Source organism: Calliphora vicina, chromosome 4 (assembly GCF_958450345.1).
Source record: "Calliphora vicina chromosome 4, idCalVici1.1, whole genome shotgun sequence".
NCBI classification, from domain to species: Eukaryota; Metazoa; Arthropoda; class Insecta; order Diptera; family Calliphoridae; genus Calliphora; species Calliphora vicina.
Window position 1 is genome coordinate 114323252 of NC_088783.1, and position 18552 is coordinate 114341803.

The 18552-nt window shown below is 23.8% G+C and overlaps 1 protein-coding gene across 6 annotated transcripts in view; it reads right to left on the reverse strand.

The window, feature by feature from the left end:
• Window positions 1-6258: 6258 nt before the first annotated feature.
• csw (corkscrew) overlaps window positions 6259-18552 on the reverse strand; it is an 87914-nt gene continuing 75620 nt past the window's right edge. For 3 of the 6 annotated variants that reach the window (XM_065506657.1, XM_065506655.1, XM_065506660.1), the window contains 6 exons: window positions 14798-14977; window positions 11023-11140; window positions 10049-10950; window positions 9886-9976; window positions 8581-8770; window positions 6259-8056 (listed from right to left, as the gene is read on the reverse strand). In XM_065506657.1, coding sequence (XP_065362729.1) covers window positions 7513-8056; window positions 8581-8770; window positions 9886-9976; window positions 10049-10950; window positions 11023-11140; window positions 14798-14977 — 2025 coding nt within the window. In that variant the 3' untranslated portion in view covers window positions 6259-7512. Of the gene's footprint in view, window positions 8057-8576; window positions 8771-9885; window positions 9977-10048; window positions 10951-11022; window positions 11141-14797; window positions 14978-18552 lie in introns of those variants that run through there. The other 3 variants (XM_065506661.1, XM_065506656.1, XM_065506659.1) reach the window with 2 other exon arrangements.

The following is an 18552-nucleotide window of genomic DNA, read 5'->3' on the forward strand; positions in this document are numbered from 1 at the left end:
GTATTTTACTACTATTTTTAAAAATGTATAATACTTCAAAATTATCTATAAATATTTAATATACTAAAGGTAATGGTAAGAAATAGCATGACAAATTGGAAAAAAAACTATTAAATTACGATTTTTTAATGAATTAAAAAAGTAGTATTTTAAGTACTATTTTTAAAAATTTAAAAATAACGTATTTTTGATATTTTCATAGAGGAAATAGAACAAAAATAATGAAATTAAGACATTTCAGAAATTTTTTAAAAAAGTAGTATTTTGCTACTATTTTTAAAAATGTATAATACTTCAAAATTAACCATAAATTGTTAATATACTTAAGGTAATTTTTAGAAATAACATAAAAAATTGGAAAAAAACAATTAAATTACGATTTTTTAATGAATTAAAAAAGTAGTATTTTAAGTACTATTTTTAAAAATTTAAAAATAACGTATTTTTGCTATTTTTATACAGGAAATAGAACAAAAATAATAAAATTAAGACATTTCAAAAATTTAAAAAAAGTAGTATTTTACTACTATTTTTAAACAGGTATAATACTTCAAAATTAACCATCAATTATTAACATACTAAAGGTAATGGTAAGAAATAACATGAAAAATTTGAAAAAAACAATTAAATTACGATTTTTTAAAGATTTAAAAAAAGTAGTATTTTAAGTATTATTTTTAAAAATTAAAAAATAACGTATTTTTGATATTTTCATAGAGGAAATAGAACAAAAATAATGAAATTAAGACATTTCAGAAATTTTTTAAAAAAGTAGTATTTTACTACTATTTTGAACATGCATAATACTTCAAAATTAACCATAAATTATTAACATACTAAAGGTAATGGTAAGAAGTAACATGAAAAATTTGAAAAAAAATAATTAAATTACGATTTTTTAATGAATTAAAAAAAGTAGTATTTTAGTACTATTTTTAAAAATTTATAAATAACGTATTTTTGCTATGTTTATACAGGAAATAGAACAGAAATAATGAAATTAAGACATTTCAAAAATTTTTAAAAAAGTAGTATTTTACTACTATTTTTAAAAATGTATAATACTTCAAAATTAACCATAAATTGTTAATATACTAAAGGCAATTTTTAGAAATAACATGAAAAATTGGAAAAAACAATTAAATTACGATTTTTTTAAAGAATTAAAAAAGTAGTATTTTAAGTACTATTTTTAAAAATTTAAAAAGAATGTATTTTCGCTATTTTTATACAGGAAATAGAACAAAAATAATGAAATTAAGACATTTCAGAAATTTTTAAAAAAGTAGTATTTTACTACTATTTTTAAAAATGTATAAAACTTCAAAATTGTCCATAAATTGTATGAAATAACAAAAATGTTTGGAAAAAACAATTAAATTACGATCTTTTTAAAGAATTAAAAAAGTAGTATTTTAAGTACTATTTTTAAAAATACGAATAACTCTTATTTTTGCTATTTTTATACAGGAAATAGAACAAAAATAATGAAATTAAGACATTTCAGAATTTTTTTAAAAAAGTAGTATTTTATCTGTTTTCCTTTTGATAAAGTGGAAGTAGCTGTTATTTTTATGCACAATTTTAAATAACTCTGTAACAAATTTTTACTTTGATTTTTTTTAGTTGTTTTTTAATTAACAAATGAATGAATGTATGACATTTAAATTGCTGATTGTCAATCAATTTCTTAAGGTTTCTATAGAACATAAATTTTAATTAAAATAAATATGTCAACAAAAAATAAATCATAAAGCATTGAGTATAAAATATGGAATATTACTTACTTTACAGTGGAAACAAATGTGAGCTGCTGTTTTGATGCCTGAATTTTTTTTATCTTTACTTACCATTACTTTTATTATTTTAAATTTATTAAAACAATTTTTTTTTCTTTCAATATATTCTGTTTTCAATTCATATTTAACTTGATTTCTTTTTTTATTCTTTATTATTATTTAGTACTTCATTTAACAATTTCTGCTTTTAATTCTTTGCTTATGTTTTATTTTTAATACTTTTTTTTTTGTTTATGTTTATAAATTATTCGCTGTGGCTATGATTTCAATTTTAAATTTATTTGTCAAACAATTGCAATTTTTAAATATTACAGCAATTTAAACAAAAAGGGAGAAGAGATGAAGGCAGACGTTGAAAAATAGTAGTATTTTTTTAAAAGTGCAACAAAATCTCAATTTTAAAATTTTTACTTAAAGGAAATCATTAACAACAGTAAAACATGATTTTACTGTATTTACAGTTTTTTGTTAATTTGAAAATTAGTAGTATTTTTAGTACTTTTTTAAAAAATGTTCCAAAATTTAATTTTTACCCAAAGAATGTTATTAAAAAGAGCAAAAACCATGATTTTATTTGATTTGAAAAATAGTAGTATTTTTAGTACTTTTTTTTTAAATTTATCAAAAGTCTCTTTTTATGATTTTTACTCAAAGAAAGTAATTAAAACGATTAAAAGCAAGATTTTACTGTATTTACAGTCTTTGGTTAATTTGAAAAATAGTAGTATTTTAAGTACTTTTTTAAAAATGTAGCAAATTCTAATTTTTAAGATTTTTACCCAAAGGAATTCATTAAAAAGTGCAAAAAAATTGATTTTTGTTTCATTTAAAAATAGTAGTATTTTTAATACTTTTTTAAAAATTTAGAAAAATCTCTTTTTACAATTTTTACCCAAAGAAAGTAATTAAAATGATTATAAAAGCATGATTTTACTGTATTTAAAGTTTTTGCTTAATTTGAAAAATAGTAGTATTTTAGTACCTTTTTAAAAATGTAGCAAATTCTAATTTTTAAGATTTTTATCCAAAGGAATTCATTAAAAAGTGCAAAAAACTTGATTTTTGTTTCATTTAAAAATAGTAGTATTTTTAATACTTTTTTAAAAATTTAGAAAAAATTACTTTTTGCAATTTTTAGCCAAAAAAAGTAATTAAAACGATTAAAAAATCATGATTTTACTGTATTTACTGTATTTGGTTAATTTGAAAAATAGTAGTATTTTAGTACCTTTTTAAAAAATTCAAAAAAAAAATACATTTTTAAATAATTTAAATTTCTAATTACATACAAAGGATTTTTTTAATTTTAAAAATAGTAGTATTTTTTTACTACTATTTGAAATTTGTTTTAAAATGTATTTAAATTCTTTTCTCCCTTTTTTCTTTTCCCTTTTTAGCAAAATTAAAAATAAAAATATTTTTTATTTTCTTTAATTTTTTTTGTTTTCATTTTGTAAATTTAAATTTTGATTACCCATATTAACATTATTTGTTTTTTCTTGTTTAAAACTACATCTATGTAAATTATTTTATGTATGTATTTAACTTGTTTACCATTTATGTAAGTGTATAAGTGTAACTTAATCCATATTAAAGCCAAGTTATTTTTTTTGTTAATTTAAATAAACAGCACTGCCATGTTGTTTTTTTTGTTTAAAACCAACAATCCTTTTCTGTTGGTGTGTCTTCTGTCTTCTGTCATCTGTCAAATTCATCATACTCTCTTACTCGGGAACCTCTTCTGATGTGAACTTCATTTCTTTTTTCAATGTTGTTTTTTTTTTCATTATTTAAATACTACTTAATATTTTTTGTATTTTCAGTAATAAAATATACATAATTATAAAATAAAAAATTCAAAATATCTACACATTTATTTCAATCAATCAATAACAGTAAAAGCGATAACTTGTATTATTTTAATGTATAATTACTATTAATATTTGTTTGTAAGTGTTTAATTTGTTTAAATATTTTACTCCTTAAAGGAAGTATTGTATTTTTTTGTTGGTTTGTTTAATTAATTATTTTTAAATACATATTTATGCAAAACATGCGCAGGTTCATTCATGTCTCGTTGATTAAGTTTACTTAAGAAAATTAACCAAATAAAATCAATAAATCACAATAAAAATAAAGAAATTTTTATAAAATAAAGCTCAAAAGCCTGTTAACAAAACATGCTTTAATAAAAAACATAAATTTTAATAATAATTAAGAGAAAATCTGTTAACTGTGTTTTAAAGGCGCCCTAAGGTATGCTTTAATAATTGCCATCTTATTAATTTTTTTTAGAAATATGGCAACTTTGTACAAACAAAACCCCTAAAGCAGGCAATATAAAAAATGCTTTTTAAACATGTAAAGTTATCTTCAGCTGTACTTAATAACAGTTTTAGACAAAATGGAAGTATTTTAAATACTTTTTTGCCTATAAACAATTAAAAAGTTTTTATTGTCAAGTAAATTGTTACAAACAATAAAAACCATGATTTTAGTTCAAAAGAATATTATAAATATTTTTTCCAAAAAAAAAAATATGCCTAAAAACAGTTAAAAAGTTTTTATTGTCAAGTAAATTGTTACAAGCTGTTTTTATATGATTTTAGTTCATTTGAAAAATAGTAGTATTTTAAGTACTTTTTTAAAAATGTAGCAAAACATCAATTTAAACGATTTTTGCCTTAAGGAAATCATTTAAAATATTAAAAAACTTGATTTCTGAATCATTTAAAATAGTAGTATTTTAAGTACTTTTTTTAAAAAAAGCTATAAAATCAGTGTTTTATGATTTTTACTTAAAGGAAATCATTAAAACAGACAATAAAACATAATTTTAATTTATTAAATGATTTTACTTAATTTGAAAAATAGTAGTATTTTAAGTACTTTTTTAAAAAATGTAACAAATGTGGCAAAATTTGTCAAAAACGAATTTTACTTAAAGTTACTCATTAACAGCAATAAAAATACTCTTTTTAGTTCATTTGAAAAATAGTAGTATTTTAAGTACTTTTTTAAAAATGTACCAAAATAGTATTTATATGATTTTTACCTTAAGGAAATCGTTAAAAAATATTAAAAAACTTGATTTCGGAATCATTTAAAATAGTAGTATTTTAAGTACTTTTTTTAAAAAAAGCTATAAAATCAATGTTTTATGATTTTTACTTAAAGGAAATCATTAAAACAGACAATAAAACATAATTTTAATTAATTCAATGATTTTACTTAATTTGAAAAATAGTAGTATTTTAAGTACTATTTTCAAAAATGTACAAAATGTGCCAAAAACTAATTTTACCTAAAGTTACACATTAAGAGCAATAAAAATACTCTTTTTAGTTCATTTGAAAAATAGTAGTATTTTAGTACTTTTTTAAAAATGTAGCAAAACATCAATTTAAACGATTTTTGCCTTAAGGAAATCATTAAAAATATTAAAAAACTTGATTTCTGAATCATTTAAAATAGTAGTATTTTCAGTACTTTTTTTAAAAAAGCTATAAAATCAATGTTTTATGATTTTCACTTAAAGGAAATAATTAAAACAGAGTACAAAACACAATTTTACTTAATTTGAAAAATTTCAAAAAACCGATTTTTGGATTATTTTAAAAATAGTAGTATTTTAAGTACTTTTTTAAAACTGTAACAAATGTACCAAAATTGGTCAAAAACTAATTTTTCCTGAAGTTACTTAAGAAAAGCATTAAAAATACTCATTTTAGTTCATTTGAAAAATAGTAGTATTTTAAGTACTTTTTTAAAATTTAGCAAAATCAATTAATTTTTTTAAATACTAAAAAACTGATTTTTGATACATTTTAAAAATAGTAGTATTTTAAGTACTTTTTTTTGTTAAACGTTTAAAACCCCATTTTTATTACTTTTAATTAAAGAAATCTTTTAAAAACAATTACCAACCAAAAAAAAAAAAACTGATTTTGACTTGTTTGAAAAATAGTAGTATTTTAAGTACTTTTTTAAAATTTAGCAAAATCAATTATTTTTTGGTTTTCTGCAAATAAACTTGTTTAAAAATCACAAAAACCTGATTTTTGATACATTTTAAAAATAGTAGTATTTTAAGTACTTTTTTAAAATTTAGCAAAATCAATTATTTTTTGAATTCTGCAAATAAACTTGTTTAAAAAACACATAAACCTGATTTTTGCTGCTTTGAAAAATAGTAGTATTTTAAGTACTTTTTTAAAATTTAACAAAATCAATTATTTTTGATTTTCTGCAAATAAACTTGTTTAAAAATCACAAAAACCTGATTTTTGCTGCTTTGAAAAATAGTAGTTTTTTGAGTACTTTTTTAAAAATTTATTTAAATCCCTTTTTTAAAGCTTTTTATAAAAAATAAAAAAAACCTAAATTTATTTCATTTCAAAAAAGTAGTATCTTAAGATGTTGTCTAAAAATTGTGGAAAAATAAAAATTTGATTATGAATATGATTAAATTTTTAAAAAATATTTTTATTTATTATTAATTTTTTTTTCTCTCTATCTCTCTTAAAAATTATTGTCAATTTTTAATAAAAAATTTAAAAAAAATAAGACAAGAAAAAACATGATTATAAAGGGAGGAGGGTTACATTTAATTTTAAACAATAATAATAATAATAAAAAAAGTAATTTTAAGCATAAATACATATATATAATAAAACAAAGATAAATGAATAATTTCTTTTTAATATTAAAAGATTATACAAAAATAATTTTTATGATTTAGGGCTCTTTATATTGTAAATAATAAATTTTCTCTTTCTCTAGATTTTAAACTAAAATACAAAAGCAAAAATTAAAGGTTATGAGGCGTTTAAAGGGGGGGGGGGCTTGGTTTTAGAGAGAGAAAACTAAAATATAAAACAAATTCTACACAAAATTACAACAAATTCGAGGTTATTTTTTACTCATTTTGAATTAACAAAAGAAAATTTTTAGAATTTTTTTTTCTTTCAAAACATATTTTCAAATATCACAATTAAAAACAAAATATTTGCAAAATTACAATAATATTAAGAAACATAATGATAATTATTAAAAATAAACATACAAATAAAAATAATTTTAAAAAATAGTCTCTGTTTTTAGAGCAAATATTTTAAATTTCAAACTACTGGCTACTTTTGGTTACACAGTTAAACAAAATTAGTGAAAAAAAATGTTACAAATAATTTGATTTTTAAAATTTTTTTGATTTTTGTTTAGTTATTTTTACTTTTTTCTTTAAAGATAAACAATACAAGGCTACAAATGATAATAATAATAAGGTTTTTAATAATAATATTTAATATTATAAATTTAGTTGTTTTTTTTCATAATAATTAATTAAAAAATAAAGAAACAATTAAGTTTTTAGATATATTTCTTTCAATATATATAAAAACCGCAAGAAAGAGAACTTTTTAAAACTTCTCTCTCTCTATCTTTCACTTCATACAACAACAATAAAGAAGAAGAAGAAGAACAAGAAAAACATTTACTTGGAAAACAAATTAAAACATAAAATTAAGGATTCTTTTTTGTTTTGAAAATTAGGCGGGGGCGGGGGTGTTTTTTTGTTTTTTTTTGTTCAACAAAATGTTTTTTAGAGTTTTGCAAATTAGCACAACAACAAACAGTAAAGAAAAATCATATTAAAATTTTAATTGTCATGTTTTACGTGGCGGTGTAGGAGGAGGCGGCGCATAATGATGCCTCATCATGTCTTTGGGAATGTTTTCGTAGGCTGAAAAATGACGGGAGTAAACAATTTGAACAAACCGGGCCGGGAGGAGGAGGAGGTGACCTGCTTACCTGTCTGTGGTTGTTGCTGTTGTTGTTGTGGCTGCTGCTGTTGGGAGGGGTTGTTGCTCATTTGTTGTTCGTTGTGTTTTGGCGTTGTTGTGGTGTTGCTGCTGCTATTTTGAAATATATCGTTGCTGTATAATTGTTGCTGCTGCTGCTGTTGTTGTTGCTGTTGCTGTTGCTGTTGTATTGATGTTATGGTGGCGGCATGTTGTTTTAGCTTTTGCCGACTACTTGGTGTTGTTGGTGAGGGCAATGGCATTTTATTAAAAACTAGTTTCGTTGATTGCTGATGCAGGATGTTGTCATTACAATTATTAATGCTATTACTACTGCTGCTGCTGCAATTTGTAACCGTTTGGGTGTTACCCTGCTGTTGCTGTTGTTGTTTACTAGCTAAACTTATATTAGGTGGTAAAGGAGATCTTTGTGTATCATTACCAATTTCGCCTGTATATCTGCAAGTAATAAATAAAAGTAATTTATAATTTTTAATTAAATTGAAAAATTCAACAAAAGTATTAAAAATACAAATTTTTGTTCATTTGAAAAATAGTAGTATTTTAGGTACTTTTTTTAAAAATAAGCCTAAATCAATTTTTTTCAATATTTTTATATAGCAATATCTTTCAAAATTGAAAATAGACGATTTTTGTTTAATTTTCAAAATAGTAGTATTTTAAGTACTTTTTTCTAAATGAGCCAAAATCAATTTCTTACTATTTTTAATTAGATAAAATCTTTTAAAATAGAAAAAAAAAATTTTTGGTTCATTTTCAAAATAGTAGTATTTTAGTACTTTTTTAAAAAATGTGCCAAAATCGCTTTTTAACAATAAAATTTCTTTAAATAAAATAAAAATAGTTAAATTTTAAGAACTTAACTGCCAAAACAAATAAACAAATCCATTTGTATATAATTTTGTTTGTTTTCTGTACTATTTAAAAGTTTGTATCATAAAATAGTTAATTTGAAAACTCACTTTATATTTGTGTATTCACGTCCCACTTGTAAACTTTGCTCTTCGGCCCGTTTACGCTGTATCAGGGTTTGTATATAATGTTGGACAGCGTAATAAACAAATTTATATTGTGCTTCCGTTTGTACTAAGCCAGAACGTTGGGAACGTACCATTTGGATTGTGCGTTGTATATCAATTTCAGTATCTAAACCTAGAAATATATAAAAAAAAACAGATAAAATTAATACAAAAGCAAATAAATAAATATTAAACAGAAAACATTTCCAACACAACAACAATTCCATAAAGCTTGATATACTTTTAGGACTCCTTGAAAAGTTATCCAAAAATTAAGGTTAAACTTGAAGTAAAAACTGAAAATTTTCTAAGAAAACCAAAAAATACATTTTACTCTGTGTACACTACAAATTTAAATTAATTGTAATATAAATTGTCCAAAACATTTTCTACACAACCAGAATTCCATAAAGCTTAACAAACTTTTAGGTCTTCATGAAAAATTTTACAAAAGTGAGGTTAAACTTGAAGAAAAAATTTTAAAATTTTCTAAGAAAACCATAAATTACATTTTTCTCGTTGTTTACTATAAATTTAAACTAATTGTAAGGAAATTTTGCCAAAACATCTCCAACACAATAACAATTCCATAAAGCTTAACACACTTTTAGGTCTTCTTGAAAAGTTTTCCAAAAAGTGAGGTTAAACTTGAAGTAACAATTTTAAAATCTGCTAAGAAAACCATAAATTACATTTTTTTCGTTGTTTACTACAAATTTTAACTAATTGTAATGAAATTTTGCCAAAACATTTCCAACGCAACAACAATTCCATAAAGCTTGATATAATTTTAGGTCTCCTTGAAAAATTTTCCAAAAAGTAAGGTTAAACTTGAGGTAAAAACTGAACATTTTGTTTGAAAATACTGGAAAACATTTTAATCTATAAAGTTGGGACGATTGTTATAGAATTTTAGCATAATATTATTTAAACAATACCAATTCCATTAAGCCTTAATTTCAATTAGTTTTTCTTAAATTTGTTTTCAAAAATTGAGTTTAAACTTGATATACAAATTTTAAATTTTCTTTTAAAAAAACTTTAGAATATTTTACTTTATTTTAGAGTAAAACTTAGTTTAATAGCCTTTAAATGTCTGTTGTTAAATAAGTTATTAACAATAATTCCTTTAAGTTTAGAATTTTTGTAAACATTTCAAAAATTGAGGTTAATTTTTTTTGGGAATTTTTTTGAGGTTATGTTTTCTTTTAATGTTAATAAATGATTTTAAATTGTTATTTAACTTACCATGTCTATCGATTTGATCTAAAATCATATCAATCACAATAAAGGTACCCGTACGGCCAATGCCAGCTGAACAATGCACACAAATTGGACCCTAATTCAAAGAAAATAAAGAAAAATTAATGATTATAAAAATATTTCTAATAAAATTGTAAAAAAAACATACCGGTTTCTCTCCCGCCTGTGTCAATTGCCCTTGTTTGGTATTGACATCTTGCAGAAAATTTAAAACACAGCCGGGATCGGCTGGCACACCATGATCGGGCCATACTTGAAAATGATAGTGGTAGATACGTCTTTCGGGCTGGTCACGCCACGAAAATAGAAATTCCCTTAGAGTGTAATCGTTTGTGGAATTCTCTGAGATACATTGAATTTTGGCGGGTCCAAATTGTTTGCACTGTCCCTCGTCCGGCCAATATTTGGCACACTTGTTCTTGCCACGCTCAAACTCTTTGGTGGTCATCACAATGACACGGGTATTCTCTTGCCAAATCATATTCCAGAAATCGGTGACAGTATTGGCCAAACAGCCCTGGGTGGCTATGTAGGTTTTAAACATTTCCCTTTCGGTTAAATCATTGCTGTTCTTTTTATTAAGAGGACGAGAAGCGGCTGTTCCGCCACCGCCACCAGCACCATTGTTAGGGGCTGCGGGACGTGGTGGTGGTTGCTGCTGCTGCTGTTGTTGACTTAAACAGCCATTGCTGGTGCCCATTAAGGCTGAATTGGTTAAGGATTCACTGCGTTTATGCTGTTGCTGCTGTTGTTTGTTTAGGTTGTCGGCTTTTTTGTTGCAGGTGCTGCAATTGCTGTAGGGTAGTGTGGCCGTTTTCACGGCACACTGTACACAGGTCTTGTTAAGTATTTGACAGTTGGGACAATTCTTTTGCATTTGAGCCGCTGTACAGGCAGGACACGAGGATACCATGGCATTAAGACTCTCTTGAGAGGCATTCATATTGTTTTGTTCACCATCGGTGGGTAAGCGTATATAGTTGGCGTTGATGTACTCAGCGCCGGCTAAAGTGTGATCAACATCGTTGAGTTTAACACGGGTGTGATCGTCTGTAGGCGGAAAGATTAAAAGGATTAGTTTCTGTTATTTAAAGTAAAATGTGTTGATGTGTTTGTACTTACAGGGTAAAATATTTCTATAACGATTTTTATTACGATTTTCCATTTTGTAGCCCTCATTGCGAGAGAATATATCACGACTGTCTTGTTGTAAAGCTTCAAATTCTTCCCAGAAACCGCCCTGCAAAGAAATAAATTAAAAATTTTGTTAAAATTTAGGAAATAAGCAATAAATAGACTTAATTTTAAAAATATGTAATAAATTCTTAAAGATATTAAGAATTTTATTAAAATTTGATAACATTATTATTAAAAGAAACTAAAATTCCATATCTCTTACTTCATTAAGCTATTTTCATAGTATTTTTCTCCAAATTTGAGGTTAAACACGAAAAGAAAATTCAAAAATTCTTCTAAAAACAGAGAAGTACATAATTCCTTTTAAATTTATCCAATTATAATGAAATTTTACTGAGACATTTAAAAAGGATCCACAATTCCATAGAACTTAAAATTCTATAGGATGTTAGAGATAAGTTTTTCAGAAATTGAGGTTAAACATGAAGAAAATAATCAAAAATATATCCGAAAACAGACAAGTGGATTTTTCTCTTTTTACACTACAAAATTTGATCAGTTATAATAAAATTTTACTGAGACATTTAAGAAAGATCCACAATTCCATAGAACTGTAAATTTTAAAGGATATTAAAAAAAAGTTTTTCAGAAATTGAGGTTAAACCTGAAGAAATTTTTGAAAAATATTTCTGATAACACACAAATACATTATTCTCTTTCTAGACTAAAATATTTAATCAGTTATAATAAAATTTTACTGAGACATTTAAGAAAGATCCACAATTTCATAGAACTTAAAATTCTATAGAAAGTTACAGATAAGTTTTTCAAAAATTGAGGTTAAATATGAAGAAAACCTTTGAAACACACAAATACATTATTCTCTTTCTAGACTAAAAAATTTAATCAGTTATAATAAAATTTTACTGAGACGCTTAAAAAGGATGTACAATTCCATGGAACTGGAAATTCTATAGGATGTTGTAGAAAAGTTTTCCAGAATTTGAGGTTAAAACTGAAAAAAAAATCCAAAAAGCATTTTCCTCTCTACATATTATAAAATTTGAAGGAAATTCTATCAGGACATTTTAGAAAGATTAAGAATTCCTTCAATTTAAAATTTCTGTAAGATATTCTTCCATGTTTTTCTCAAAATTTGAGGTTAAACTTGAAGTACACCAAGAAAAATGTTACTGAAAACATACATTCAAACTTTTCTCTCTGTGGATTTTAAAATTTAACCAAATAAAATGAAAATTTTAACAGGATATTTGAAAAAGAATTGGAATTCTATGGACATCTAATATTTATAGAAAATTCTTAAATTTTCATTCAAAATTTGAGGTTAAACTTGAAAAATTTTACTAAAAACATACATTCAAACTTTTTTCTCTGTGGATTTGAAAATTTAAGCAATTATAATGAAAATGTTAACAGTATATTTTAAAAAGAACTAGAATTCTATAGACATCTAATATTTATAGAAAATTCTTAAATTTTCATTCAAAATTTGAGGTTAAACTTGAAGTATACATTGAAAAATGGTATTGAAAACATACATTCGAACATTTCTCTCTGTGGATTTTAAAATTAAATCAATTACAATGAAATGTTAGGAGGATATTTAAGAAATAACAATAATTCTATATAGCTGCTAATCTTATAGAAAATGCTTATATTCTTCTTTCAAAATTTGAGGTTAATTTGAATAAACTTCAAAAAATATTTATGAAAACACTCGTATCTTATTTTTTTTTCTACAGGTCATAAAATGTTTACAATTATAATGAAATTTCACCAGGACATTAAGGAAATAATAGCAATTAAATACAGAACAAGTTATTATGGCATCTTTGAAAAAAATGTTGAAAAAATTGAGGTTAAACCTGAAGTAAACATTTAAAAATTCCTATAAAAATGATAAAACATTATTTTACTTTCTGTTGACTATATAATTTAAACAATTGTTGTGAATTGTAACAAGAATATTCTTTAAAAAGCAATAATCACAAACAGCTCTATTATATATAGGGTTTTCTTGAAAAATTTAGGTTAAATCAGAAAAAAAATTGGGTTTTTAACCAAAACCTTTTTTTCTGTGGTGTTTAAAATTTAAATAAATTGAATGATTCTTTTGAAGAACATTCTTTAAAGAGCAACCAAATAAGTAAATCTGCTTTTTGCAAAAATTTAGAAAAAAATATGAGGTTAAGTCAGAAAAAAATTTAAATTTCTAATCAACAGCATTTTGCTTTTTGTGGTGTTTAAAATATAAACAATTATAATGAAACTTGTTAAGAATATTATTTAAAGTGCAATAATTCTATAGAAATCAGGTTCCCATAGCTTTTACTTGCAAAAGTTTTTAAAAAAATTTGAGGTTAAGTCAGAAAAAAATTAGTTTTTTAAACAAACTGTGGTGCTTAAAATTTAACTAATTGTAATAAATCTTTTTAAAAACATTCTTTAAAAAGCAATAATTCCATAGAAATCATATACCTCTAGCTTTTTCTTGCAAAAATTTTAGAAAAAATTTGAGGTTAAGTTAGAAAAAAGTCTATTTTTTCAATAAGAACATTTAGATTTCTGCGGTGATTAAAATTAAAGCAATTGTATTGAATATTCTTAAAAACATTTTTTAAAGTCCAATTATTCCATAGAAATCATATTCGTATAGCTTTTTCTTGGAAAAATTTTAGAAAAAATTTGAGGTTAAGTCGGAAAAAAATTATTTTTTTTAATTAACAACATTCCTTATTCTGATGTGTTTAAAATATAAACAATTATAAGAAACTTGTTAAGAACATTCTTTAAAGTGCAATAATTCCATAGAAATCATATTCCTATAGCTTTTTCTTGGAAAAATTTTAGAAAAAATTTGAGGTTAAGTTTGAAAAAATTATATTTTTTCAATAAGAACATTTAGATTTCTGCGGTGATTAAAATTAAAGCAAGTGTATTGAATGTTCTTCATTTTTTAAAGTCCAATAATTCCATAGAAATCATATTCCTATAGTTTTTTCTTGCAAAAATTTAGAAAAAATTGAGGTTAAGTCAGAAAAATTTTGAATGTCAAAAGTTTGCTGTTAAGTTTGAGCTATTTAAGAAATTTTAACAAATTTATAAAGTTTACATTATGCAGAAAATTCCCTTTATTGATTAACAATATTAGATCCCTGTTTTTTGTAAATTACATTATTACAAATTTAATTATAAATAAATCATTATTGTCTCTGGTAATTATAAAAATTAATGGCTTTTTAACCGCATTTATCAATTATTATTATAAATAATTTATAAATTATTAAATGAAGATTTTTAATTGTTTGTGTCTGTCTCTCTATCTCTCTCTATCTTTCTCTGCCTATTACAGTTCACCACAATATTTTCTCAATTTATTAATGGCAAAAAAACAACACAAACGATAATTACTTTTTTATATGATTGCTTTTGTTATTGTTTTGCATTTAAATAAAAAAAGATTATGGAAAAAAAATCGTTTTATTTAAAACTTAATTATATTTTAAGCTTTAACTACAAAAGTGTCATTATTCAAACAACAACAACAGCAACATGTTGGCTGTAAAATTGTTTAACTGTCAAACAGAAACTATTGTTTTAAAGAAAACCTCAACTAAAGCCTTAAAAGGTGAAAACAACTGACAACAAATCTTTAATTATATAAATAAATACTTAGAATTGTAAAATAGTTAAATAAAAAAAACTTGGTTATTCAATTTTGTATAGATTTCTAGCTCACCTTAACCAATTGCTCCACTCTGGCATTAATGCCAGCCGCTGTAATGCGTGTGGCATTGAAAGGTTGCCGCAAATGCACCACTGTACCGCATGTCTCCACCATGGGATTGCGTTTGTAGTGTTCAATTAATTCGGACAAAGTGTTAAAAGGTTCACCACCGCCAACATCATATTTATTATCCTGGAAAAGAAAGAAAAATTATATAAATAAAATGAAAATATATTAAAGGACATTTGTCTTGCTGTAGACTTTAAAAATTTGCCCACTGTAATGAAATTTTACAAGCCTATTTTAAACTAATCCACAATTCCCTGGATTATAATTTTTTATAAATTCTTCATTAAAAGTTTTTCAAAAATTGAGGTTAAACTTGAAAATTTTTTTTTATCAAAATGCTTTAACACATTTAACTCTCTGCAGACAACAAATGTTGGCCCACTGTCCTGAAATTTTACAACAATATTTAGAAAAGACTTGCAATTCCTTAGAACATAAATTTATATAAAGTCTTCATTAAAAGTTTTTCAAAAATTGAGGTTAAACTTGAAAAAAAAAATTGAAATTTTTATGAAAAGTCTTTTAAACATTTTACTCTCTGTAGACAACAAATGTTGGCCCACTGTCCTGAAATTTTACAACAATATTTAGAAAAGACTAGCAATTCCTTAGAATATAAATTTATATAAAGTCTTCTTTAAAAGTTTTATAAAAATTGAGCTTAAACTTGAATAAAAATATAAAAATTTCATTAAAACAGTTTCAAAACGTCTTACACCTTAAGACTATAAAAATTGGCCTACTGTCCTGATATTTTACAAGATAATTTTAAACTAATTCACAATTCCATGGATTATAAATTTCTATAAAGTCCTCCTTAAAAGTTTTTCTAAAATTGAGGTTAAACTTGAAAAAAAATTTTAAATTTATATGAAAAGGCTTTTAAACATTTTACTCTCTGTAGACAACAAATGTTGGCCCACTGTCCTGAAATTTTACAACAATATTTAGAAAAGACCAGCAATTCCATTAAACATAAATTTATATAAAGTCTTCTTTAAAAGTTTTATAAAAATTGAGGTTAAACTTGAAAAAAAAATTTGAAATTTTTATGAAAAGGCTTTTAAACATTTTACTCTCTGTAGACAACAAATGTTGGCCCACTGTCCTGAAATTTTACAAGAATATTTAAAAAATACTAGCAATTCCACAGAATATAAATTTATAAAAAGTCTTCTTTAAAAGTTTTAGAAAAATTGAGGTTAAACTTGAAGAAAAATTTATAAATTTCTTTAAAACAATTTCAAAACGTTTTACACTCTGTAGACTTTAAAATTTCACCTATAGTAATGAAATTTTACACATACTTTTTAAAAAGTATAGCAATACCATTAAGCAAAAAATTTCAATATGTTTTCTTTAAAAGTTTTTTATAAAATTAAGGTTAAACTTGAAGAACAAATTTAAAATTTTCTTAGAAATTACTTATGAACATTTTATTCTCTACAAAGTAGAAACATTGTTCCACTGTTATGATATTTTGCAAGAATATTTCTAAGATCTCATCAATTCTATAGAACTTAAATTTGAATAAAGTCTTCTTTAAAAGATTTCCATAAATTGAGGTTAAACATGAACAAATTGTAAAATGTTTTGAAAAAATTGTTAAATACATTTTACTCTCTGTAGGCTATAAAATTCGGCCCACTGTAATGAAATTTTTGTGGGTGATTTTGAAAAGAACAACAATTCCATTGAATATACAATTTTATAAAGTCTTCTTTAAAAGTTTTTCAAAAAATTGAGGTTAAACTTGAAAACAAATTTAAAATGTTCATGAAAATTCATATGGACAAGTTACTCTCTGTGGAGTACAATAGGATGGCCCAGTGTTATGATAGTTTGCAAGAATATTTCTAAGATCTCATCAATTCTATAGAACTTAAATTTGAATAAAGTCTTCTTTAAAAGATTTCCATAAATTGAGGTTAAACATGAACAAATTGAAAAATGTTTTGTAAAAATTGTTAAATACATTTTACTCTCTGTAGGCTATAAAATTCGGCCCACTGTAATGAAATTTTTCTGGATGTTTTCTAAAAGAACAACAATTTCATTGAATAGAAATTTTTATAAAGTCTTCTTTAAAAGTTTTTCAAAAATTGAGATTAAACTTGAAAACAAATTTAAAATGTTCACGAAAATTCATATGGACAAGTTACTCTCTGTGGAGTACAATACGATAGCCCACTGTTATGGAATTTTACAAGAATATTTCTAAGATCTCATCAATTCTATAGAACTTAAATTGGAATAAAGTCTTCTTTAAAAGATTTCCATAAATTGAGGTTAAACATGAACAAATTGTAAAATCTTCTGCAAAAAATTGTTAAATACATTTTACTCTCTGTAGGCTATAAAATTCAGCCCACTGTAATGAAATTTTTCTGAGTGATTTTAAAAAGCTCAACAATTCCATTGAATAGAAATTTCTATAAAGTCTTCCTTAAGAGTTTTTCAAAAATTGAGGTTAAACTTGAAGAACAAATTTAAAAATGTTCACGAAAATTCATATGGACAAGTTACTCTCTGTGGAGTACAATACGATGGCCCACTGTTACGATAGTATGCAAGAATATTTCTAAGATCTTATCAATTCTATAGAACTTAAATTTGAATAAAGTCTTCTTTAAAAGATTTCCATAAATTGAGGTTAAACATGAACAAATTGTAAAATCTTCTGCAAAAAATTGTTAAATACATTTTACTCTCTGTAGGCTATAAAATTCAGCCCACTGTAATGAAATTTTTCTGGGGGTTTTTGAAAAGAACAACAATTCCATTGAATATAAATTTCTATAAAGTCTTCCTTAAAAGTTTTTCAAAAAATTGAGGTTAAACTTGAAAACAAATTTAAAATGTTCACGAAAATTCATATAGACAAGTTACTCTCTGTGGAGTACAAACATTGGCCCACTGTTATGATAGTTTGCAAGAATATTTCTAAGATCTCATCAATTCTATAGAACTTAAATTTGAATAAAGTCTTCTTTAAAAGATTTCCCTAAATTGAGGTTAAACATGAACAAATTGAAAAATGTTTTGAAAAAATTGTTAAATAAGTTTTACTCTCTGTAGGCTATAAAATTTGGCCCACTGTAATGAAATTTTTCTGGGGGTTTTTGAAAAGCTCAACAATTCCATTGAATATAAATTTCTATAAAGTCTTCCTTAAAAGTTTTTCAAAAATTGAGGTTAAACTTGAAAACAACTTTAAAATGTTCATGAAAATTCATATGGACAAGTTACTCTCTGTGGAGTACAAACATTGGCCCACTGTTATGATAGTTTGCAAGAATATTTCTAAGATCTCATCAATTCTATAGAACTTAAAATTGAATAAAGTCTTTTTTAAAAGATTTCCATAAATTGAGGTTAAACATGAACAAATTGTAAAATGTTTTGAAAAAATTGTTAAATACATTTTACTCTCTGTAGGCTATAAAATTCGACCCACTGTAATGAAATTTTTGTGGGTGATTTTGAAAAGCTCAACAATTCCATTGAATATAAAATTTTATAAAGTCTTCTTTAAAAGTTTTTCAAAAATTGAGGTTAAGTTTGAAGAAAAATTTTTAAATTTTTGTTACTCTCTGCAGACTATAAACTTAGGCCCACTGTAATGAAATTTTTCGGGAGATTTTGCAAAGACCAACAATTTCATAGAATCCAAAAGTTTTGAAAGTCTGCCTTAAAAG